The sequence below is a fragment of the Salvelinus alpinus genome, chromosome 14, assembly GCF_045679555.1.
Source record: "Salvelinus alpinus chromosome 14, SLU_Salpinus.1, whole genome shotgun sequence".
NCBI lineage: Eukaryota > Metazoa > Chordata > Actinopteri > Salmoniformes > Salmonidae > Salvelinus > Salvelinus alpinus.
The window spans coordinates 42,570,538-42,596,071 of record NC_092099.1 but is presented as its reverse complement, the minus strand read 5'-3'; the positions used below and the strand labels follow the sequence as shown (position 1 = coordinate 42,596,071).

General features: G+C 46.4%; 1 protein-coding gene across 1 annotated transcript in view; it reads left to right on the top strand.

Annotated features, from left to right (window-relative positions):
• cfap65 (cilia and flagella associated protein 65) overlaps nucleotides 1–25,534 on the top strand; it is a 107,219-nt gene that overhangs the window by 72,672 nt on the left and 9,013 nt on the right. Inside the window, exons 22-30 of the mRNA XM_071341500.1 lie at nucleotides 13,287–13,397; nucleotides 14,120–14,311; nucleotides 16,048–16,206; nucleotides 16,568–16,699; nucleotides 19,544–19,660; nucleotides 20,000–20,533; nucleotides 20,634–20,684; nucleotides 22,007–22,227; nucleotides 24,389–24,514. Coding sequence (XP_071197601.1) covers nucleotides 13,287–13,397; nucleotides 14,120–14,311; nucleotides 16,048–16,206; nucleotides 16,568–16,699; nucleotides 19,544–19,660; nucleotides 20,000–20,533; nucleotides 20,634–20,684; nucleotides 22,007–22,227; nucleotides 24,389–24,514 — 1,643 coding nt within the window. The remainder of the gene's footprint in view (nucleotides 1–13,286; nucleotides 13,398–14,119; nucleotides 14,312–16,047; nucleotides 16,207–16,567; nucleotides 16,700–19,543; nucleotides 19,661–19,999; nucleotides 20,534–20,633; nucleotides 20,685–22,006; nucleotides 22,228–24,388; nucleotides 24,515–25,534) is intronic.

The following is a 25,534-nucleotide window of genomic DNA, read 5'->3' as shown; positions in this document are numbered from 1 at the left end:
TTAGATGTCTGGGCTTGTTATTCCAGGATCAGGAGTAGTCTTGGGAACCAGCCTTTTAGATGTCTGGGCGTGTTAGTCCAGGATCAGGGGTAGTCTTGGGAACCAGCCTTTTAGATGTCTGGGCGTGTTATTACAGGATCAGGGGTAGTCTTGGGAACCAGCCTTTTAGATGTCTGGGCTTGTTATTCCAGGATCAGGGGTAGTCTTGGGAACCAGCCTTTTAGATGTCTGGGCTTGTTATTCCAGGATCAGGGGTAGTCTTGGGAACCAGCCTTTTAGATGTCTGGGCTTGTTATTCCAGGATCAGGGGTAGTCTTGGGAACCAGCCTTTTAGATGTCTGGGCTTGTTATTCCAGGATCAGGAGTAGTCTTGGGAACCAGCCTTTTAGACGTCTGGGCGTGTTATTCCAGGATCAGGGGTAGTCTTGGGAACCAGCCTTTTAGATGTCTGGGCTTGTTATTCCAGGATCAGGAGTAGTCTTGGGAACCAGCCTTTTAGATGCCTGGGCTTGTTATTCCAGGATCAGGGGTAGTCTTGGGAACCAGCCTTTTAGATGTCTGGGCGTGTTATTCCAGGATCAGGGGTAGTCTTGGGAACCAGCCTTTTAGATGTCTGGGCTTGTTATTCCAGGATCAGGAGTAGTCTTGGGAACCAGCCTTTTAGATGTCTGGGCTTGTTATTCCAGGATCAGGGGTAGTCTTGGGAACCAGCCTTTTAGATGTCTGGGCTTGTTATTCCAGGATCAGGGGTAGTCTTGGGAACCAGCCTTTTAGATGTCTGGGCTTGTTATTCCAGGATCAGATGTAGTCTTGGGAACCAGCCTTTTAGATGTCTGGGCTTGTTATTCCAGGATCAGATGTAGTCTTGGGAACCAGCCTTTTAGATGTCTGGGCTTGTTATTCCAGGATCAGATGTAGTCTTGGGAACCAGCCTTTTAGATGTCTGGGCTTGTTATTCCAGGATCAGGGGTAGTCTTGGGAACCAGCCTTTTATATGTCTGGGCTTGTTATTCCAGGATCAGATGTAGTCTTGGGAACCAGCCTTTTAGATGTCTGGGCTTGTTATTCCAGGATCAGGGGTAGTCTTGGGAACCAGCCTTTTAGATGTCTGGGCGTGTTATTCCAGGATCAGATGTAGTCTTGGGAACCAGCCTTTTAGATGTATGGGCTTGTTATTCCAGGATCAGATGTAGTCTTGGGAACCAGCCTTTTAGATGTCTGGGCTTGTTATTCCAGGATCAGATGTAGTCTTGGGAACCAGCCTTTTAGACGTCTGGGCTTGTTATTCCAGGATCAGGAGTAGTCTTGGGAACCAGCCTTTTAGATGTCTGGGCTTGTTATTCCAGGATCAGGGGTAGTCTTGGGAACCAGCCTTTTAGACGTCTGGGCTTGTTATTCCAGGATCAGGGGTAGTCTTGGGAACCAGCCTTTTAGATGTCTGGGCGTGTTATTCCAGGATCAGATGTAGTCTTGGGAACCAGCCTTTTAGATGTCTGGGCTTGTTATTCCAGGATCAGATGTAGTCTTGGGAACCAGCCTTTTAGATGTCTGGGCTTGTTATTCCAGGATCAGGGGTAGTCTTGGGAACCAGCCTTTTAGACGTCTGGGCTTGTTATTCCAGGATCAGGGGTAGTCTTGGGAACCAGCCTTTTAGATGTCTGGGCTTGTTATTCCAGGATCAGATGTAGTCTTGGGAACCAGCCTTTTAGATGTCTGGGCTTGTTATTCCAGGATCAGGGGTAGTCTTGGGAACCAGCCTTTTAGACGTCTGGGCTTGTTATTCCAGGATCAGGGGTAGTCTTGGGAACCAGCCTTTTAGATGTCTGGGCTTGTTATTCCAGGATCAGGGGTAGTCTTGGGAACCAGCCTTTTAGATGTCTGGGCTTGTTATTCCAGGATCAGGAGTAGTCTTGGGAACCAGCCTTTTAGATGTCTGGGCTTGTTATTCCAGGATCAGGAGTAGTCTTGGGAACCAGCCTTTTAGATGTCTGGGCTTGTTATTCCAGGATCAGGAGTAGTCTTGGGAACCAGCCTTTTAGATGTCTGGGCGTGTTAGTCCAGGATCAGGGGTAGTCTTGGGAACCAGCCTTTTAGATGTCTGGGCGTGTTATTACAGGATCAGGGGTAGTCTTGGGAACCAGCCTTTTAGATGTCTGGGCTTGTTATTCCAGGATCAGGGGTAGTCTTGGGAACCAGCCTTTTAGATGTCTGGGCTTGTTATTCCAGGATCAGGGGTAGTCTTGGGAACCAGCCTTTTAGATGTCTGGGCTTGTTATTCCAGGATCAGGGGTAGTCTTGGGAACCAGCCTTTTAGATGTCTGGGCTTGTTATTCCAGGATCAGGAGTAGTCTTGGGAACCAGCCTTTTAGACGTCTGGGCGTGTTATTCCAGGATCAGGGGTAGTCTTGGGAACCAGCCTTTTAGATGTCTGGGCTTGTTATTCCAGGATCAGGAGTAGTCTTGGGAACCAGCCTTTTAGATGCCTGGGCTTGTTATTCCAGGATCAGGGGTAGTCTTGGGAACCAGCCTTTTAGATGTCTGGGCGTGTTATTCCAGGATCAGGGGTAGTCTTGGGAACCAGCCTTTTAGATGTCTGGGCTTGTTATTCCAGGATCAGGAGTAGTCTTGGGAACCAGCCTTTTAGATGTCTGGGCTTGTTATTCCAGGATCAGGGGTAGTCTTGGGAACCAGCCTTTTAGATGTCTGGGCTTGTTATTCCAGGATCAGGGGTAGTCTTGGGAACCAGCCTTTTAGATGTCTGGGCTTGTTATTCCAGGATCAGATGTAGTCTTGGGAACCAGCCTTTTAGATGTCTGGGCTTGTTATTCCAGGATCAGGAGTAGTCTTGGGAACCAGCCTTTTAGATGTCTGGGCTTGTTATTCCAGGATCAGGAGTAGTCTTGGGAACCAGCCTTTTAGATGTCTGGGCTTGTTATTCCAGGATCAGGAGTAGTCTTGGGAACCAGCCTTTTAGATGTCTGGGCGTGTTAGTCCAGGATCAGGGGTAGTCTTGGGAACCAGCCTTTTAGATGTCTGGGCGTGTTATTACAGGATCAGGGGTAGTCTTGGGAACCAGCCTTTTAGATGTCTGGGCTTGTTATTCCAGGATCAGGGGTAGTCTTGGGAACCAGCCTTTTAGATGTCTGGGCTTGTTATTCCAGGATCAGGGGTAGTCTTGGGAACCAGCCTTTTAGATGTCTGGGCTTGTTATTCCAGGATCAGGGGTAGTCTTGGGAACCAGCCTTTTAGATGTCTGGGCTTGTTATTCCAGGATCAGGAGTAGTCTTGGGAACCAGCCTTTTAGACGTCTGGGCGTGTTATTCCAGGATCAGGGGTAGTCTTGGGAACCAGCCTTTTAGATGTCTGGGCTTGTTATTCCAGGATCAGGAGTAGTCTTGGGAACCAGCCTTTTAGATGCCTGGGCTTGTTATTCCAGGATCAGGGGTAGTCTTGGGAACCAGCCTTTTAGATGTCTGGGCGTGTTATTCCAGGATCAGGGGTAGTCTTGGGAACCAGCCTTTTAGATGTCTGGGCTTGTTATTCCAGGATCAGGAGTAGTCTTGGGAACCAGCCTTTTAGATGTCTGGGCTTGTTATTCCAGGATCAGGGGTAGTCTTGGGAACCAGCCTTTTAGATGTCTGGGCTTGTTATTCCAGGATCAGGGGTAGTCTTGGGAACCAGCCTTTTAGATGTCTGGGCTTGTTATTCCAGGATCAGATGTAGTCTTGGGAACCAGCCTTTTAGATGTCTGGGCTTGTTATTCCAGGATCAGATGTAGTCTTGGGAACCAGCCTTTTAGATGTCTGGGCTTGTTATTCCAGGATCAGATGTAGTCTTGGGAACCAGCCTTTTAGATGTCTGGGCTTGTTATTCCAGGATCAGGGGTAGTCTTGGGAACCAGCCTTTTATATGTCTGGGCTTGTTATTCCAGGATCAGATGTAGTCTTGGGAACCAGCCTTTTAGATGTCTGGGCTTGTTATTCCAGGATCAGGGGTAGTCTTGGGAACCAGCCTTTTAGATGTCTGGGCGTGTTATTCCAGGATCAGATGTAGTCTTGGGAACCAGCCTTTTAGATGTATGGGCTTGTTATTCCAGGATCAGATGTAGTCTTGGGAACCAGCCTTTTAGATGTCTGGGCTTGTTATTCCAGGATCAGATGTAGTCTTGGGAACCAGCCTTTTAGACGTCTGGGCTTGTTATTCCAGGATCAGGAGTAGTCTTGGGAACCAGCCTTTTAGATGTCTGGGCTTGTTATTCCAGGATCAGGGGTAGTCTTGGGAACCAGCCTTTTAGACGTCTGGGCTTGTTATTCCAGGATCAGGGGTAGTCTTGGGAACCAGCCTTTTAGATGTCTGGGCGTGTTATTCCAGGATCAGATGTAGTCTTGGGAACCAGCCTTTTAGATGTCTGGGCTTGTTATTCCAGGATCAGATGTAGTCTTGGGAACCAGCCTTTTAGATGTCTGGGCTTGTTATTCCAGGATCAGGGGTAGTCTTGGGAACCAGCCTTTTAGACGTCTGGGCTTGTTATTCCAGGATCAGGGGTAGTCTTGGGAACCAGCCTTTTAGATGTCTGGGCTTGTTATTCCAGGATCAGATGTAGTCTTGGGAACCAGCCTTTTAGATGTCTGGGCTTGTTATTCCAGGATCAGGGGTAGTCTTGGGAACCAGCCTTTTAGACGTCTGGGCTTGTTATTCCAGGATCAGGGGTAGTCTTGGGAACCAGCCTTTTAGATGTCTGGGCTTGTTATTCCAGGATCAGGGGTAGTCTTGGGAACCAGCCTTTTAGATGTCTGGGCTTGTTATTCCAGGATCAGGAGTAGTCTTGGGAACCAGCCTTTTAGATGTCTGGGCTTGTTATTCCAGGATCAGGAGTAGTCTTGGGAACCAGCCTTTTAGATGTCTGGGCTTGTTATTCCAGGATCAGGAGTAGTCTTGGGAACCAGCCTTTTAGATGTCTGGGCGTGTTAGTCCAGGATCAGGGGTAGTCTTGGGAACCAGCCTTTTAGATGTCTGGGCGTGTTATTACAGGATCAGGGGTAGTCTTGGGAACCAGCCTTTTAGATGTCTGGGCTTGTTATTCCAGGATCAGGGGTAGTCTTGGGAACCAGCCTTTTAGATGTCTGGGCTTGTTATTCCAGGATCAGGGGTAGTCTTGGGAACCAGCCTTTTAGATGTCTGGGCTTGTTATTCCAGGATCAGGGGTAGTCTTGGGAACCAGCCTTTTAGATGTCTGGGCTTGTTATTCCAGGATCAGGAGTAGTCTTGGGAACCAGCCTTTTAGACGTCTGGGCGTGTTATTCCAGGATCAGGGGTAGTCTTGGGAACCAGCCTTTTAGATGTCTGGGCTTGTTATTCCAGGATCAGGAGTAGTCTTGGGAACCAGCCTTTTAGATGCCTGGGCTTGTTATTCCAGGATCAGGGGTAGTCTTGGGAACCAGCCTTTTAGATGTCTGGGCGTGTTATTCCAGGATCAGGGGTAGTCTTGGGAACCAGCCTTTTAGATGTCTGGGCTTGTTATTCCAGGATCAGGAGTAGTCTTGGGAACCAGCCTTTTAGATGTCTGGGCTTGTTATTCCAGGATCAGGGGTAGTCTTGGGAACCAGCCTTTTAGATGTCTGGGCTTGTTATTCCAGGATCAGGGGTAGTCTTGGGAACCAGCCTTTTAGATGTCTGGGCTTGTTATTCCAGGATCAGATGTAGTCTTGGGAACCAGCCTTTTAGATGTCTGGGCTTGTTATTCCAGGATCAGATGTAGTCTTGGGAACCAGCCTTTTAGATGTCTGGGCTTGTTATTCCAGGATCAGATGTAGTCTTGGGAACCAGCCTTTTAGATGTCTGGGCTTGTTATTCCAGGATCAGGGGTAGTCTTGGGAACCAGCCTTTTATATGTCTGGGCTTGTTATTCCAGGATCAGATGTAGTCTTGGGAACCAGCCTTTTAGATGTCTGGGCTTGTTATTCCAGGATCAGGGGTAGTCTTGGGAACCAGCCTTTTAGATGTCTGGGCGTGTTATTCCAGGATCAGATGTAGTCTTGGGAACCAGCCTTTTAGATGTATGGGCTTGTTATTCCAGGATCAGATGTAGTCTTGGGAACCAGCCTTTTAGATGTCTGGGCTTGTTATTCCAGGATCAGATGTAGTCTTGGGAACCAGCCTTTTAGACGTCTGGGCTTGTTATTCCAGGATCAGGAGTAGTCTTGGGAACCAGCCTTTTAGATGTCTGGGCTTGTTATTCCAGGATCAGGGGTAGTCTTGGGAACCAGCCTTTTAGACGTCTGGGCTTGTTATTCCAGGATCAGGGGTAGTCTTGGGAACCAGCCTTTTAGATGTCTGGGCGTGTTATTCCAGGATCAGATGTAGTCTTGGGAACCAGCCTTTTAGATGTCTGGGCTTGTTATTCCAGGATCAGATGTAGTCTTGGGAACCAGCCTTTTAGATGTCTGGGCTTGTTATTCCAGGATCAGGGGTAGTCTTGGGAACCAGCCTTTTAGATGTCTGGGCTTGTTATTCCAGGATCAGGGGTAGTCTTGGGAACCAGCCTTTTAGACGTCTGGGCTTGTTATTCCAGGATCAGGGGTAGTCTTGGGAACCAGCCTTTTAGATGTCTGGGCTTGTTATTCCAGGATCAGGAGTAGTCTTGGGAACCAGCCTTTTAGATGTCTGGGCTTGTTATTCCAGGATCAGGAGTAGTCTTGGGAACCAGCCTTTTAGATGTCTGGGCGTGTTATTCCAGGATCAGGGGTAGTCTTGGGAACCAGCCTTTTAGACGTCTGGGCTTGTTATTCCAGGATCAGGAGTAGTCTTGGGAACTAGCCTTTTAGATGTCTGGGCTTGTTATTCCAGGATCAGGAGTAGTCTTGGGAACCAGCCTTTTAGACGTCTGGGCTTGTTATTCCAGGATCAGGGGTAGTCTTGGGAACCAGCCTTTTAGGTGTCTGGGCTTGTTATTCCAGGATCAGGGGTAGTCTTGGGAACCAGCCTTTTAGATGTCTGGGCTTGTTATTCCAGGATCAGGGGTAGTCTTGGGAACCAGCCTTTTAGACGTCTGGGCTTGTTATTCCAGGATCAGGGGTAGTCTTGGGAACCAGCCTTTTAGATGTCTGGGCTTGTTATTCCAGGATCAGGAGTAGTCTTGGGAACCAGCCTTTTAGATGTCTGGGCTTGTTATTCCAGGATCAGGAGTAGTCTTGGGAACCAGCCTTTTAGACGTCTGGGCTTGTTATTCCAGGATCAGGGGTAGTCTTGGGAACCAGCCTTTTAGACGTCTGGGCTTGTTATTCCAGGATCAGGAGTAGTCTTGGGAACCAGCCTTTTAGACGTCTGGGCTTGTTAGTCCAGGATCAGGAGTAGTCTTGGGAACCAGCCTTTTAGATGTCTGGGCTTGTTATTCCAGGATCAGGGGTAGTCTTGGGAACCAGCCTTTTAGACGTCTGGGCGTGTTATTCCAGGATCAGGGGTAGTCTTGGGAACCAGCCTTTTAGATGTCTGGGCTTGTTATTCCAGGATCAGGGGTAGTCTTGGGAACCAGCCTTTTAGATGTCTGGGCTTGTTATTCCAGGATCAGGAGTAGTCTTGGGAACCAGCCTTTTAGATGTCTGGGCTTGTTATTCCAGGATCAGGAGTAGTCTTGGGAACCAGCCTTTTAGATGTCTGGGCTTGTTATTCCAGGATCAGGGGTAGTCTTGGGAACCAGCCTTTTAGATGTCTGGGCTTGTTATTCCAGGATCAGGAGTAGTCTTGGGAACCAGCCTTTTAGATGTCTGGGCTTGTTATTCCAGGATCAGGAGTAGTCTTGGGAACCAGCCTTTTAGACGTCTGGGCTTGTTATTCCAGGATCAGGGGTAGTCTTGGGAACCAGCCTTTTAGATGTCTGGGCTTGTTATTCCAGGATCAGGAGTAGTCTTGGGAACCAGCCTTTTAGATGTCTGGGCTTGTTATTCCAGGATCAGGAGTAGTCTTGGGAACCAGCCTTTTAGATGTCTGGGCTTGTTATTCCAGGATCAGGGGTAGTCTTGGGAACCAGCCTTTTAGATGTCTGGGCGTGTTATTCCAGGATCAGGGGTAGTCTTGGGAACCAGCCTTTTAGATGTCTGGGCTTGTTATTCCAGGATCAGGAGTAGTCTTGGGAACCAGCCTTTTAGATGTCTGGGCTTGTTATTCCAGGATCAGGGGTAGTCTTGGGAACCAGCCTTTTAGATGTCTGGGCTTGTTATTCCAGGATCAGGAGTAGTCTTGGGAACCAGCCTTTTAGACGTCTGGGCTTGTTAGTCCAGGATCAGGGGTAGTCTTGGGAACCAGCCTTTTAGATGTCTGGGCTTGTTATTCCAGGATTAGAAGTAGTCTTGGGAACCAGCCTTTTAGATGTCTGGGCTTGTTATTCCAGGATTAGAAGTAGTCTTGGGAACCAGCCTTTTAGATGTCTGGGCTTGTTATTCCAGGATCAGGAGTAGTCTTGGGAACCAGCCTTTTAGACGTCTGGGCTTGTTATTCCAGGATCAGGGGTAGTCTTGGGAACCAGCCTTTTAGATGTCTGGGCTTGTTATTCCAGGATTAGAAGTAGTCTTGGGAACCAGCCTTTTAGACGTCTGGGCTTGTTATTCCAGGATCAGGGGTAGTCTTGGGAACCAGCCTTTTAGATGTCTGGGCTTGTTATTCCAGGATCAGGAGTAGTCTTGGGAACCAGCCTTTTAGATGTCTGGGCTTGTTAGTCCAGGATCAGGGGTAGTCTTGGGAACCAGCCTTTTAGACGTCTGGGCGTGTTATTCCAGGATCAGGGGTAGTCTTGGGAACCAGCCTTTTAGACGTCTGGGCTTGTTATTCCAGGATCAGGGGTAGTCTTGGGAACCAGCCTTTTAGATGTCTGGGCGTGTTATTCCAGGATCAGGAGTAGTCTTGGGAACCAGCCTTTTAGACGTCTGGGCTTGTTATTCCAGGATCAGGGGTAGTCTTGGGAACCAGCCTTTTAGATGTCTGGGCGTGTTATTCCAGGATCAGGGGTAGTCTTGGGAACCAGCCTTTTAGATGTCTGGGCTTGTTATTCCAGGATCAGGGGTAGTCTTGGGAACCAGCCTTTTAGACGTCTGGGCGTGTTATTCCAGGATCAGGGGTAGTCTTGGGAACCAGCCTTTTAGATGTCTGGGCTTGTTATTCCAGGATCAGATGTAGTCTTGGGAACCAGCCTTTTAGATGTCTGGGCTTGTTATTCCAGGATTAGAAGTAGTCTTGGGAACCAGCCTTTTAGATGTCTGGGCTTGTTATTCCAGGATCAGGAGTAGTCTTGGGAACTAGCCTTTTAGACGTCTGGGCTTGTTATTCCAGGATTAGAAGTAGTCTTGGGAACCAGCCTTTTAGATGTCTGGGCTTGTTATTCCAGGATTAGAAGTAGTCTTGGGAACCAGCCTTTTAGGTGTCTGGGCTTGTTATTCCAGGATCAGGGGTAGTCTTGGGAACCAGCCTTTTAGGTGTCTGGGCTTGTTATTCCAGGATCAGGGGTAGTCTTGGGAACCAGCCTTTTAGACGTCTGGGCTTGTTATTCCAGGATCAGGGGTAGTCTTGGGAACCAGCCTTTTAGATGTCTGGGCGTGTTATTCCAGGATCAGATGTAGTCTTGGGAACCAGCCTTTTAGATGTCTGGGCTTGTTATTCCAGGATCAGATGTAGTCTTGGGAACCAGCCTTTTAGATGTCTGGGCTTGTTATTCCAGGATCAGGGGTAGTCTTGGGAACCAGCCTTTTAGATGTCTGGGCTTGTTATTCCAGGATCAGGGGTAGTCTTGGGAACCAGCCTTTTAGACGTCTGGGCTTGTTATTCCAGGATCAGGGGTAGTCTTGGGAACCAGCCTTTTAGATGTCTGGGCTTGTTATTCCAGGATCAGGGGTAGTCTTGGGAACCAGCCTTTTAGATGTCTGGGCTTGTTATTCCAGGATCAGGAGTAGTCTTGGGAACCAGCCTTTTAGATGTCTGGGCGTGTTATTACAGGATCAGGGGTAGTCTTGGGAACTAGCCTTTTAGATGTCTGGGCTTGTTATTCCAGGATCAGGGGTAGTCTTGGGAACCAGCCTTTTAGATGTCTGGGCGTGTTATTCCAGGATCAGGAGTAGTCTTGGGAACCAGCCTTTTAGACGTCTGGGCTTGTTATTCCAGGATCAGGGGTAGTCTTGGGAACCAGCCTTTTAGACGTCTGGGCTTGTTATTCCAGGATCAGGGGTAGTCTTGGGAACCAGCCTTTTAGATGTCTGGGCGTGTTATTCCAGGATCAGGGGTAGTCTTGGGAACCAGCCTTTTAGATGTCTGGGCGTGTTATTCCAGGATTAGAAGTAGTCTTGGGAACCAGCCTTTTAGACGTCTGGGCTTGTTATTCCAGGATCAGGGGTAGTCTTGGGAACCAGCCTTTTAGATGTCTGGGCTTGTTATTCCAGGATCAGGAGTAGTCTTGGGAACCAGCCTTTTAGATGTCTGGGCTTGTTAGTCCAGGATCAGGGGTAGTCTTGGGAACCAGCCTTTTAGATGTCTGGGCTTGTTATTCCAGGATCAGGGGTAGTCTTGGGAACCAGCCTTTTAGACGTCTGGGCTTGTTATTCCAGGATCAGGGGTAGTCTTGGGAACCAGCCTTTTAGACGTCTGGGCTTGTTATTCCAGGATCAGGGGTAGTCTTGGGAACCAGCCTTTTAGATGTCTGGGCTTGTTATTCCAGGATCAGATGTAGTCTTGGGAACCAGCCTTTTAGATGTCTGGGCTTGTTATTCCAGGATTAGAAGTAGTCTTGGGAACCAGCCTTTTAGATGTCTGGGCTTGTTATTCCAGGATCAGGAGTAGTCTTGGGAACTAGCCTTTTAGACGTCTGGGCTTGTTATTCCAGGATTAGAAGTAGTCTTGGGAACCAGCCTTTTAGATGTCTGGGCTTGTTATTCCAGGATTAGAAGTAGTCTTGGGAACCAGCCTTTTAGGTGTCTGGGCTTGTTATTCCAGGATCAGGGGTAGTCTTGGGAACCAGCCTTTTAGGTGTCTGGGCTTGTTATTCCAGGATCAGGGGTAGTCTTGGGAACCAGCCTTTTAGACGTCTGGGCTTGTTATTCCAGGATCAGGGGTAGTCTTGGGAACCAGCCTTTTAGATGTCTGGGCGTGTTATTCCAGGATCAGATGTAGTCTTGGGAACCAGCCTTTTAGATGTCTGGGCTTGTTATTCCAGGATCAGATGTAGTCTTGGGAACCAGCCTTTTAGATGTCTGGGCTTGTTATTCCAGGATCAGGGGTAGTCTTGGGAACCAGCCTTTTAGATGTCTGGGCTTGTTATTCCAGGATCAGGGGTAGTCTTGGGAACCAGCCTTTTAGACGTCTGGGCTTGTTATTCCAGGATCAGGGGTAGTCTTGGGAACCAGCCTTTTAGATGTCTGGGCTTGTTATTCCAGGATCAGGGGTAGTCTTGGGAACCAGCCTTTTAGATGTCTGGGCTTGTTATTCCAGGATCAGGAGTAGTCTTGGGAACCAGCCTTTTAGATGTCTGGGCGTGTTATTACAGGATCAGGGGTAGTCTTGGGAACTAGCCTTTTAGATGTCTGGGCTTGTTATTCCAGGATCAGGGGTAGTCTTGGGAACCAGCCTTTTAGATGTCTGGGCTTGTTATTCCAGGATCAGGGGTAGTCTTGGGAACCAGCCTTTTAGATGTCTGGGCTTGTTATTCCAGGATCAGGAGTAGTCTTGGGAACCAGCCTTTTAGATGTCTGGGCTTGTTATTCCAGGATCAGGGGTAGTCTTGGGAACCAGCCTTTTAGATGTCTGGGCGTGTTATTCCAGGATCAGGAGTAGTCTTGGGAACCAGCCTTTTAGACGTCTGGGCTTGTTATTCCAGGATCAGGGGTAGTCTTGGGAACCAGCCTTTTAGACGTCTGGGCTTGTTATTCCAGGATCAGGGGTAGTCTTGGGAACCAGCCTTTTAGACGTCTGGGCTTGTTATTCCAGGATCAGGGGTAGTCTTGGGAACCAGCCTTTTAGATGTCTGGGCTTGTTATTCCAGGATCAGGGGTAGTCTTGGGAACCAGCCTTTTAGATGTCTGGGCTTGTTATTCCAGGATCAGGGGTAGTCTTGGGAACCAGCCTTTTAGATGTCTGGGCGTGTTATTCCAGGATCAGGGGTAGTCTTGGGAACCAGCCTTTTAGACGTCTGGGCTTGTTATTCCAGGATCAGATGTAGTCTTGGGAACCAGCCTTTTAGATGTCTGGGCTTGTTATTCCAGGATCAGATGTAGTCTTGGGAACCAGCCTTTTAGATGTCTGGGCGTGTTATTCCAGGATCAGGGGTAGTCTTGGGAACCAGCCTTTTAGACGTCTGGGCTTGTTATTCCAGGATCAGGAGTAGTCTTGGGAACCAGCCTTTTAGACGTCTGGGCTTGTTAGTCCAGGATCAGGAGTAGTCTTGGGAACCAGCCTTTTAGATGTCTGGGCTTGTTATTCCAGGATCAGGGGTAGTCTTGGGAACCAGCCTTTTAGACGTCTGGGCTTGTTATTCCAGGATCAGGGGTAGTCTTGGGAACCAGCCTTTTAGATGTCTGGGCTTGTTATTCCAGGATCAGGAGTAGTCTTGGGAACCAGCCTTTTAGATGTCTGGGCTTGTTATTCCAGGATCAGGAGTAGTCTTGGGAACCAGCCTTTTAGATGTCTGGGCTTGTTATTCCAGGATCAGGGGTAGTCTTGGGAACCAGCCTTTTAGATGTCTGGGCTTGTTATTCCAGGATCAGGAGTAGTCTTGGGAACCAGCCTTTTAGATGTCTGGGCTTGTTATTCCAGGATCAGGAGTAGTCTTGGGAACCAGCCTTTTAGACGTCTGGGCTTGTTATTCCAGGATCAGGGGTAGTCTTGGGAACCAGCCTTTTAGATGTCTGGGCTTGTTATTCCAGGATCAGGAGTAGTCTTGGGAACCAGCCTTTTAGATGTCTGGGCTTGTTATTCCAGGATCAGGAGTAGTCTTGGGAACCAGCCTTTTAGATGTCTGGGCTTGTTATTCCAGGATCAGGAGTAGTCTTGGGAACCAGCCTTTTAGATGTCTGGGCTTGTTATTCCAGGATCAGGGGTAGTCTTGGGAACCAGCCTTTTAGATGTCTGGGCTTGTTATTCCAGGATCAGGGGTAGTCTTGGGAACCAGCCTTTTAGATGTCTGGGCTTGTTATTCCAGGATCAGGGGTAGTCTTGGGAACCAGCCTTTTAGACGTCTGGGCTGAGGATAGAATAAGACTGTATCTCATTGCTGATAATACCCGACGGTCTCTGTTTTGTTTGTCTGTGTGCAGTTGAACTTCATGGGAGTGACGGTGGAGAGAGACAGGTACTACCTCCACTTCACCTCCACCAAGCACGTCTTTGCCCCCGTGGCAATCGGGGGGTTCAATCCACCTAAACAGGTTAGACTCCCTGCTCAGGTTTCACGATAAGTGATTGGTTTGCAATGTACATGGGGAAAGCTCAGCTCATCTGTCACCAATGTATAGAACACACCTTGGTGGTTTCCCTCGATATAGCCTCGCTATTGTTATTTTACTGCTGCTCTTTAATTATTTGTTACTTTAATTTCGTATTTTTTAGGTAATTTTCTTAAAAACGGAATTGTTGGTTAATAGCTTGTAAGTAAGCATTTCACTGTAACGTTGTAGTCGACGCATGTGACAAATACAATTAAAATTTAATTTGAAGACAGTTATTATTGTGACAAATACAATTAAAATTTGATTTGAAGACAGTTATAATTACAACAGAAAGCGTATCGTTCACTGCTCCCCTCAGTTTCAGCTAATTCTTCATCAAATCTAAATCAAATTGTGTTGGTCACATACAGATGTTATTATGGGTGTAGCGAAATGCTTGTGTTTCTAGCTCCGACAGTACAAGAATATCTAACAAGTAATATCTAACAATTTCACAACATATACCCAATACATACAAATCTAAGTAAAGGAATGGAATTAAGAATATATAAATATATGGACGGGTAATGTCAGAGCAGCATAGACTAAGTTACAGTAGAATAGTATAGAATATATACATATAAGATGAGTAATTCAAGATATGTAAACATTCATCCCCTCATCATGGAGAGTGGTCACAGTGTCTGGTTGGTGTATTGCAGGTGTATGAGCTGTACAACGGAGGGGCTGTCCCTCTGAGGTACCGTGTGGACACAGAGCCCCTTGAGCAGCTGACGGCTGATAACTTTGGTCACCCCGTGCTGCAGTGTCTCAACCCCCAGGGAGAGGTGAAGCCTGGCAGGACAGCCCTGCTGGAGTGGGTCCTCTCCCCCCTGGAGGCCAAGACTTACAGTGTGAGTAGCAACCCTCTGTTAGGTAACCTAGAGGGGAAAAGGGGAAAGGGGAAAAACTGGTATCCTTCTAGGTATTATAGATGCCATCTCCTGCCGTTGTAACATCTTCCTCTTCCTCTCTCCTGTCGTTGTAACATCTTCCTCTTCCTCTCTCCTGTCGTTGTAACATCTTCCTCTTCCTCTCTCCTGTCGTTGTAACATCTTCCTCTTCCTCTCTCCTGCCGTTGTAACATCTTCGTCTTCCTCTCTCCTGCCGTTGTAACATCTTCCTCTCTCCTGCCGTTGTAACATCTTCGTCTTCCTCTCTCCTGCCGTTGTAACATCTTCCTCTCTCCTGCCGTTGTAACATCTTCCTCTCTCCTGCCGTTGTAACATCTTCCTCTTCCTCTCTCCTGCCGTGGTAACATCTTCCTCTCTCCTGCCATTGTAACATCTTCCTCTTCCTCTCTCCTGCCGTTGTAACATCTTCCTCTTCCTCTCTCCTGCCATTGTAACATCTTCCTCTTCCTCTCTCCTGCCGTTGTACCATCTTCCTCTTCCTCTCTCCTGCCGTTGTAACTTCTTCCTCTTCCTCTCTCCTGCCGTTGTAACATCTTCCTCTCTCCTGCCGTTGTAACATCTTCCTCTCTCCTGTCGTTGTAACATCTTCCTCTTCCTCTCTCCTGCCATTGTAACATCTTCCTCTTCCTCTCTCCTGCCGTTGTAACATCTTCCTCTCTCCTGCCGTTGTAACATCTTCCTCTCTCCTGTCGTTGTAACATCTTCCTCTTCCTCTCTCCTGCCGTTGTACCATCTTCCTCTTCCTCTCTCCTGTCGTTGTAACATCTTCCTCTTCCTCTCTCCTGCCGTTGTAATATCTTCCTCTTCCTCTCAAATCAAATCAAATTTTATTTGTCACATACACATGGTTAGCAGATGTTAATGCGAGTGTAGCGAAATGCTTGTCTAGATTTGCACTCTCTCCTGCCGTTGTACCATCTTCCTCTTCCTCTCTCCTGCCGTTGTAACATCTTCCTCTTCCTCTCTCCTGCCGTTGTAACATCTTCTTCTCTCCTGCCGTTGTACCATCCTCCTCTTCCTCTCTCCTGCCGTTGTACCATCCTCCTCTTCCTCTCTCCTGCCATTGTAACATCTTCCTCTTCCTCTCTCCTGCCATTGTAACATCTTCCTCTTCCTCTCTCCTGTCGTTGTAACATCTTCCTCTTCCTCTCTCCTGTCGTTGTACCATCTTCCTCTTCCTCTCTCCTGCCATTGTAACATCTTCCTCTTCCTCTCTCCTGTCGTTGTACCATCTTCCTCTTCCTCTCTCCTGTCGTTGTAACATCTTCCTCTCTCCTGCCATTGTAACATCTTCCTCTTCCTCTCTCCTGCCATTGTAACATCTTCCTCTTCCTCTCTCCTGCCATTGTAACATCTTCCTCTTCCTCTCTCCTGTCGTTGTACCATCTTCCTCTTCCTCTCTCCTGCCATTGTAACATCTTCCTCTTCCTCTCTCCTGTCGTTGTACCATCCTCCTCTTCCTCTCTCCTGTCATTGTACCATCTTCCTCTTCCTCTCTCCTGTCGTTGTACCATCTTCCTCTTCCTCTCTCCTGCCATTGTAACATCTTCCTCTTCCTCTCTCCTGTCGTTGTACCATCTTCCTCTTCCTCTCTCCTGTCGTTGTACCATCCTCCTCTTCCTCTCTCCTGCCGTTGTACCATCCTCCTCCTCACACAGGCCTGTGTTTATTTCCAGGTGGACATCTCTATCCATGTGCTGGAGGGAGACACTATGCTGTTGACGTTTGAAGGCTGTGGGTTTGATAACAGTGTGCTGGGACAGTCGGCACCAGTACAGCTTCATGATGCCTACATGTCTGTCCCCAGCACACAGAGGATGGCCCTGCCCAACCAGGTGAGTGGCCCATCTACCTATTCCCATATAGTCTTACCTGGTCCTGTTTGGCTCAGTTGGTAAAGCGTGTCTCTTGCAATGACAGGATAGTTGGCTCGATTTTCCCAGAACCACCTGCATGACTAAGTCTCTGCTTAATGGCATTATTATATTATTGTATTATATTGTAATTCCCTTTGAAATTACCTGGATTTCTGCAGAAATTGGTCATAAAAAGGGTTCACATACTTTTTCTTGCCACTGTAACTAATGCCACCACGGAATCCTTTTGTACCCCTCTACCCTCTACATTGGCCAATGTTTTGGTGATGAAGTATGACAGACGCTACACTCATAACCCGGGCCTCTGTCTCGTCTGCAGGTGCTGTTCCTGTCAGAGGAGAGATTGTGTGTTGGGGACATCCCAGTCTGCTCTCGCTCCACACGGGTCCTGTTCCTGACAAATGTCTCCCACAGTGACAGAGTCCTCTACACCTGGAACCTGACTGACCAGGTTAGAATGCAGTATATTAGCCTGGAACCTGACTGACCAGGTTAGCATGTAGTATATTAGCCTGGAACCTGACTGACCAGGTTAGCATGTAGTATATTAGCCTGGAACCTGACTGACCAGGTTAGCGTGCAGTATATTAGCCTGGAACCTGACTGACCAGGTTAGCATGCAGTATATTAGCCTGGAAGCTGACTGACCAGGTTAGCATGTAGTATATTAGCCTGGAACCTGACTGACCAGGTTAGCATGTTGTATATTAGCCTGGAACCTGACTGACCAGGTTAGCGTGTAGTATATTAGCCTGGAACCTGACTGACCAGGTTAGCATGTAGTATATTAGCCTGGAACCTGACTGACCAGGTTAGCATGTAGTATATTAGCCTGGAACCTGACTGACCAGGTTAGCATGTAGTATATTAGCCTGGAACCTGACTGACCAGGTTAGCGTGCAGTATATTAGCCTGGAACCTGACTGACCAGGTTAGCATGCAGTATATTAGCCTGGAAGCTGACTGACCAGGTTAGCATGTAGTATATTAGCCTGGAACCTGACTGACCAGGTTAGCGAGCAGTATATTAGCCTGGAACCTGACTGACCAGGTTAGCATGTAGTATATTAGCCTGGAACCTGACTGACCAGGTTAGCATGTTGTATATTAGCCTGGAACCTGACTGACCAGGTTAGCGTGTAGTATATTAGCCTGGAACCTGACTGACCAGGTTAGCATGTAGTATATTAGCCTGGAACCTGACTGACCAGGTTAGCATGTAGTATATTAGCTTGGAACCTGACTGACCAGGTTAGCATGTAGTATATTAGCCTGGAACCTGACTGACCAGGTTAGCATGCAGTATATTAGCCTGGAACCTGACTGACCAGGTTAGCATGTAGTATATTAGCCTGGAACCTGACTGACCAGGTTAGCGAGCAGTATATTAGCCTGGAACCTGACTGACCAGGTTAGCATGTTGTATATTAGCTTGGAACCTGACTGACCAGGTTAGCATGTAGTATATTAGCCTGGAACCTGACTGATCAGGTTAGCATGTAGTATATTAGCTTGGAACCTGACTGACTAGGTTAGCATGCAGGGTATTAGCCTGGAACCTGACTGACCAGGTTAGCATGTAGTATATTAGCCTGGAACCTGACTGACCAGGTTAGCGTGTAGTATATTAGCCTGGAACCTGACTGACCAGGTTAGCGTGCAGTATATTAGCCTGGAACCTGACTGACCAGGTTAGCATGTTGTATATTAGCCTGGAACCTGACTGACCAGGTTAGCGTGTAGTATATTAGCCTGGAACCTGACTGACCAGGTTAGCATGCAGTATATTAGCCTGGAACCTGACTGACCAGGTTAGCATGTTGTATATGCGTACTGGACATACTGCAGCATACTGGACATACTGCAGCATACTGGACATACTGCAGCGTACTGTACATACTGGACATACTGCAGCGTATTGGACATACTGGACATACTGCAGCGTACTGACATACTGCAGCGTATTGGACATACTGGACATACTGCAGCATACTGGACATACTGCAGCATACTGGACATACTGCCGCATACTGGACATACTGCAGCATACTGCAGCATACTGGACATACTGCAGCGTACTGGACATACTGCAGCGTATTGGACATACTGGACATACTGCAGCATACTGGACATACTGCAGCATACTGGACATACTGCAGCATACTGGACATACTGCAGCGTATTGGACATACTGCAGCGTATTGGACACACTGGACATACTGCAGCATACTGGACATACTGCAGCATACTGGACATACTGCAGCATAATGGACATACTGGACATACTGCAGCATACTGGACATACTGCAGCGTACTGGACATACTGCAGCGTACTGGACATACTGCAGCATACTGGACATACTGCAGCATATAGGACATACTGCAGCGTATTGGACATACTGCAGCGTATTGGACATACTGAACATACTGCAGCATACTGGACATACTGCAGCATAATGGACATACTGGACATACTGCAGCATACTGGACATACTGCAGCGTACTGGACATACTGCAGCGTACTGGACATACTGCAGCATACTGGACATACTGCAGCATACTGGACATACTGCAGCGTACTGGACATACTGCAGCATACTGGACATACTGCAGCATACTGCAGCGTATTGGACATACTGCAGCGTACTGGACATACTGGACATACTGCAGCGTATTGGACATACTGCAGCATACTGGACTTACTGCAGCGTACTGGACATACTGCAGCGTACTGGACATACTGCAGCGTACTGGACATACTGCAGCATACTGGACATACTGCAGCATACTGGACATACTGCAGCGTACTGGACATACTGCAGCGTACTGGACATACTGCAGCATATTGGACATACTGCAGCGTACTGGACATACTGCAGCGTACTGGACATACTGCAGCGTACTGGACATACTGCAGCGTACTGGACATACTGCAGCATACTGGACATACTGCAGCATACTGCAGCGTATTGGACATACTGCAGCGTACTGGACATACTGGACATACTGCAGCGTATTGGACATACTGCAGCGTACTGGACATACTGCAGCATACTGGACATACTGCAGCGTACTGGACATACTGCAGCATACTGGACATACTGCAGCGTATTGGACATACTGGACATACTGCAGCATACTGGACATACTGCAGCGTATTTGACATACTGGACATACTGCAACATACATAAATGTGTGCTTCTTTCTGTGGATGTTTGTTGAATGAGAGAGTTGTTTTTTGGGGGTTGTGTCAGTGAATGCAGTTCAATTCTTGCTGCGGTTATTGTCCCTGCAGTCAGTCCAGATCTACCCAGAGCATGGTACTCTGTCTCCAGGGGAGAGTTCTCTCTGTATCCTGACGCTCCAGGCCTCTGGCAGCCCCAGCTTCTACCAGCTAGACATCATCTGTGAGGTGAGGACCTTTATCATAGTCCTTTATATACCTACAAACTCTTGTCACAGTGTTCACTCATAAGACCATTTGTCTAATAGATGTTTCTATACGATTAACAGTGAATAGCATTCTGTCAATTTAACTATAGATGTTTCAATACCATTAAAGGTGAATAGCATTATGTCCATTTTTCTATAGATGTTTCCATTTTGACATATTACATGTTAGTCATTTAGCAGACTGTTTTTCATCCATCTCATCTCAGCAGGTCCTATCCAGAAAGACTCCAGACAGTCAGTGCATTGGTAAAACAACCACATATGATGTGTGACTGAGATGTTGTTGCTATGTTACCAGGTGACCCTGGAGGAGGCTCTATCTCAGTACCATCAGGATCTACACCAGTGGGAGCTGGAGAGAGACAGACAGAGGAATGAGTTTACCCTGACTGACAAAGACCTGCAGCAGAGTCAGACCAGCTACCCCCAGGGTCATACACAGAGTCAGACCAGCTACCCCCAGGGTCATACACAGAATCAGACGAGTTACCCCCAGGGTCATACACAGAGTCAGACCAGCTACCCCCAGGATCATACACAGAGTCAGACCAGCTACCCCCAGGGTCATACACAGAGTCAGACCAGCTACCCCCAGGGTCATACACAGAGTCAGACCAGCTACCCCCAGGGTCATACACAGAATCAGACGAGTTACCCCCAGGGTCATACACAGAGTCAGACCAGCTACCCCCAGGATCATAAACAGAGTCAGACCAGCTACCCCCAGGGTCATACACAGAGTCAGACCAGCTACCCCCAGGGTCATACACAGAGTCAGACCAGCTACCCCCAGGGTCATACACAGAATCAAACACAGGAGAGCAACACTAAGGTGAGAATCATACTAGGACACAAATACACACACACACACACACACACAATCTGGGTTCTACTTACTGGTGATCTAACAACTTCATCTTGTCCTGATGCAGGAGGTTGTACCTTCCCCACAGACGCCTGGACCTGTAGTCAGGAAATACAAGGTAACAGGAAACACCTGGACCCTGTAGTCAGGAAATACAAGGTAACAGGAAACCCCCTGGACCCTGTAGTCAGGAAATACAAGGTAACAGGAAACACCTGGACCCTGTAGTCAGGAAGTACAAGGTAACAGGAAACACCTGGACCCTGTAGTCAGGAAGTACAAGGTAACAGGAAACCCCCTGGACCCTGTAGTCAGGAAATACAAGGTAACAGGAAACACCTGGACCCTGTAGTCAGGAAGTACAAGGTAACAGGAAACACCTGGACCCTGTAGTCAGGAAATACAAGGTAACAGGAAACACCTGGACCCTGTAGTCAGGAAATACAAGGTAACAGGAAACACCTGGACCCTGTAGTCAGGAAATACAAGGTAACAGGAAACCCCCTGGACCCTGTAGTCAGGAAATACAAGGTAACAGGAAACACCTGGACCCTGTAGTCAGGAAGTACAAGGTAACAGGAAACACCTGGACCCTGTAGTCAGGAAGTACAAGGTAACAGGAAACCCCCTGGACCCTGTAGTCAGGAAATACAAGGTAACAGGAAACACCTGGACCCTGTAGTCAGGAAGTACAAGGTAACAGGAAACACCTGGACCCTGTAGTCAGGAAATACAAGGTAACAGGAAACACCTGGACCCTGTAGTCAGGAAATACAAGGTAACAGGAAACACCTGGACCCTGTAGTCAGGAAGTACAAGGTAACAGGAAACACCTGGACCCTGTAGTCAGGAAGTACAAGGTAACAGGAAACACCTGGACCCTGTAGTCAGGAAGTACAAGGTAACAGGAAACACCTGGACCCTGTAGTCAGGAAATACAAGGTAACAGGAAACACCTGGACCTGTAGTCAGGAAATACAAGGTAACAGGAAACACCTGGACCCTGTGGATGTTATAGATATTGCCAAACCTAAAAATATCTAACCAGATTGACCTGACAAAACAGCACAAACTGATCTGGTTAGATATTTTTAAGCAATAAGGCCCGAGGAGGTATGGTATATGGCCAATATACCACGGCTAAGGGCTGTTCTTAAGCACGACGCAACGTGGAGTTCCTGGACACAGCCCTTAGCCGTGGTATATTGTCCATATATCACAAACCCCCGAGGTTCCTTATTGCTATTATAAACGGGTTACCAACGTAATTAGGACAGTCAAAAGAAATGTCATACCCGTGGTATACGGACTTATATACCACGGCTGTCAGCCAATCAGCATTCAGGGCTCAAACCACCCAGTTTATAATCTAGAATAGATACTGCTTACATATCATTCAGTGTCTTTACCTCTCTCTCCCCCTCGCTCTCTCTCTTTAAGACTCTGCCTCCTATCCGTAGCAGCAGTGCCGTGGTGGGGGGTATGTGTACCAGGCCCAGTCGTGCAGAACGGAGGGCCCAGAGAGAGGCTAGCCAGGTATGGAGGAGACCTGAACCGCCCTGCCCCACCCTGCTACACCTGGGGGTCACCGCCCGCTCACACTCCCTCCTAGAGTTCCAGACCTTCTTTCCCTCCCTGCTCAACACACACCACATCAACAGGTACAGTACATTGACTACCCTGCTACCCTGAGGGTCAGCGAGAAGACCTTCAGCGTGTTTCGGGGTCTCAAACACACACCTTGACTGGGAGGGTTACTGTATCTATAGTCATGTTTTACTGTATCTATAGTCATGTTTTACTGTATCTATAGTCATGTTTTACTGGGAGGGTTACTGTATCTATAGTCGTGTTTTACTGTATCTATAGTCATGTTTTACTGTATCTATAGTCATGTTTTACGGTATCTATAGTCGTGTTTTACTGTATCTATAGTCATGTTTTACTGTATCTATAGTCATGTTTTACTGTATCTATAGTCGTGTTTTACTGTATCTATAGTCATGTTTTACTGTATCTATAGTCATGTTTTACTGTATCTATAGTCGTGTTTTACTGTATCTATAGTCGTGTTTTACTGTATCTATAGTCGTGTTTTACTGTATCTATAGTCATGTTTTACTGTATCTATAGTCATGTTTTACTGTATCTATAGTCGTGTTTTACTGTATCTATAGTCATGTTTTACTGTATCTATAGTCGTGTTTTACTGTATCTATAGTCATGTTTTACTGTATCTATAGTCATGTTTTACAGTATCTATAATTGTGTTTTACTGTATCTATAGTCATGTTTTACTGTATCTATAGTCGTGTTTTACTGTATCTATAGTCATGTTTTACTGTATCTATAGTCATGTTTTACTGTATCTATAGTCGTGTTTTACTGGGAGGGTTACTGTATCTATAGTCATGTTTTACTGTATCTATAGTCATGTTTTACTGGGAGGGTTACTGTATCTATAGTCATGTTTTACTGTATCTATAGTCATGTTTTACTGGGAGGGTTACTGTATCTATAGTCATGTTTACTGTATCTATAGTCATGTTTTACTGGGAGGGTTACTGTATCTATAGTCATGTTTTACTGGGAGGGTTACTGTATCTATAGTCATGTTTACTGTATCTATAGTCATGTTTTACTGGGAGGGTTACTGTATCTATAGTCATGTTTTACTGTATCTATAGTTGTGTTTTACTGTATCTATAGTCATGTTTTACTGTATCTATAGTCATGTTTTACTGGGAGGGTTACTGTATCTATAGTCGTGTTTTCCTGTATCTATAGTCATGTTTTACTGTATCTATAGTCATGTTTTACTGGGAGGGTTACTGTATCTATAGTCATGTTTTACTGTATCTATAGTCGTGTTTTACTGTATCTATAGTCATGTTTTACTGTATCTATAGTCGTGTTTTACTGGGATGGTTACTGTATCTATAGTCGTGTTTTACTGTATCTATATAGTCGTGTTTTACTGGGAGGGTTACTGTATCTATAGTCGTGTTTTACTGGGAGGGTTACTGTATCTATAGTCGTGTTTTACTGGGAGGGTTACTGTATCTATAGTCGTGTTTTACTGGGAGGGTTACTGTATCTATAGTCGTGTTTTACTGGGAGGGTTACTGTATCTATAGTCATGTTTTACTGTATCTATAGTCGTGTTTTACTGGGAGGGTTACTGTATCTATAGTCATGTTTTACTGGGAGGGTTACTGTATCTATTGACGTGTTTTACTGTATCTATAGTCATGTTTTACTGTATCTATAGTCATGATTTACTGTATCTATAGTCATGTTTTACTGGGAGGGTTACTGTATCTATAGTCATGTTTTACTTTATCTATAGTCGTGTTTTACTGTATCTATAGTCGTGTTTTACTGTATCTATAGTCATGTTTTACTGGGAGGGTTACTGTATCTATAGTCATGTTTTACTGTATCTATAGTCGTGTTTTACTGGGAGGGTTACTGTATCTATAGTCATGTTTTACTGGGAGGGTTACTGTATCTATAGTCGTGTTTTACTGTATCTATAGTCATGTTTTACGGTATCTATAGTCATGTTTTACTGGGAGGGTTACTGTATCTGTAGTCGTGTTTTACTGTATCTATAGTCGTGTTTTACTGGGAGGGTTACTGTATCTATAGTTATGTTTTACTGTATCTATAGTCGTGTTTTACTGTATCTATAGTCGTGTTTTACTGTATCTATAGTCATGTTTTACTGGGAGGGTTACTGTATCTATAGTCGTGTTTTACTGTATCTATAGTCGTGTTTTACTGTATCTATAGTCGTGTATAACTGAGACTTTCTTCCAGGTCGGCCCGGCCCAATGTGACCCGTTGTGGATCCCGTCAGAGCAGACCTCCATCTGTAGACACGCCCCCTTTCAGCCACGGACCAGAGAGAGAGATCATTACCCACACGCTCACCTCTATATTCAGGTACAGTAACTCTCCTCTATATTCAGGTACAGTAACTCTCCTCTATATTCAGGTACAGTAACTCTCCTCTATATTCAGGTACAGTAACTCTCCTCTATATTCAGGTACAGTAACTCTCCTCTATATTCAGGTACAGTAACTCTCCTCTATATTCAGGTACAGTAACTCTCCTCTATATTCAGGTACAGTAACTCTCCTCTATATTCAGGTACAGTAACTCACCTCTATATTCAGGTACAGTAACTCTCCTCTATATTCAGGTACAGTAACTCTCCTCTATATTCAGGTACAGTAACTCTCCTCTATATTCAGGTACAGTAACTCTCCTCTATATTCAGGTACAGTAACTCTCCTCTATATTCAGGTACAGTAACTCTCCTCTATATTCAGGTACAGTAACTCTCCTCTATATTCAGGTACAGTAACTCTCCTCTATATTCAGGTACAGTAACTCTCCTCTATATTCAGGTACAGTAACTCTCCTCTATATTCAGGTACAGTAACTCACCTCTATATTCAGGTACAGTAACTCTCCTCTATATTCAGGTACAGTAACTCTCCTCTATATTCAGGTACAGTAACTCACCTCTATATTCAGGTACAGTAACTCTCCTCTATATTCAGGTACAGTAACTCACCTCTATATTCAGGTACAGTAACTCTCCTCTATATTCAGGTACAGTAACTCTCCTCTATATTCAGGTACAGTAACTCTCCTCTATATTCAGGTACAGTAACTCTCCTCTATATTCAGGTACAGTAACTCTCCTCTATATTCAGGTACAGTAACTCTCCTCTATATTCAGGTACAGTAACTCTCCTCTATATTCAGGTACAGTAACTCTCCTCTATATTCAGGTACAGTAACTCTCCTCTATATTCAGGTACAGTAACTCTCCTCTATATTCAGGTACAGTAACTCACCTCTATATTCAGGTACAGTAACTCTCCTCTATATTCAGGTACAGTAACTCTCCTCTATATTCAGGTACAGTAACTCACCTCTATATTCAGGTACAG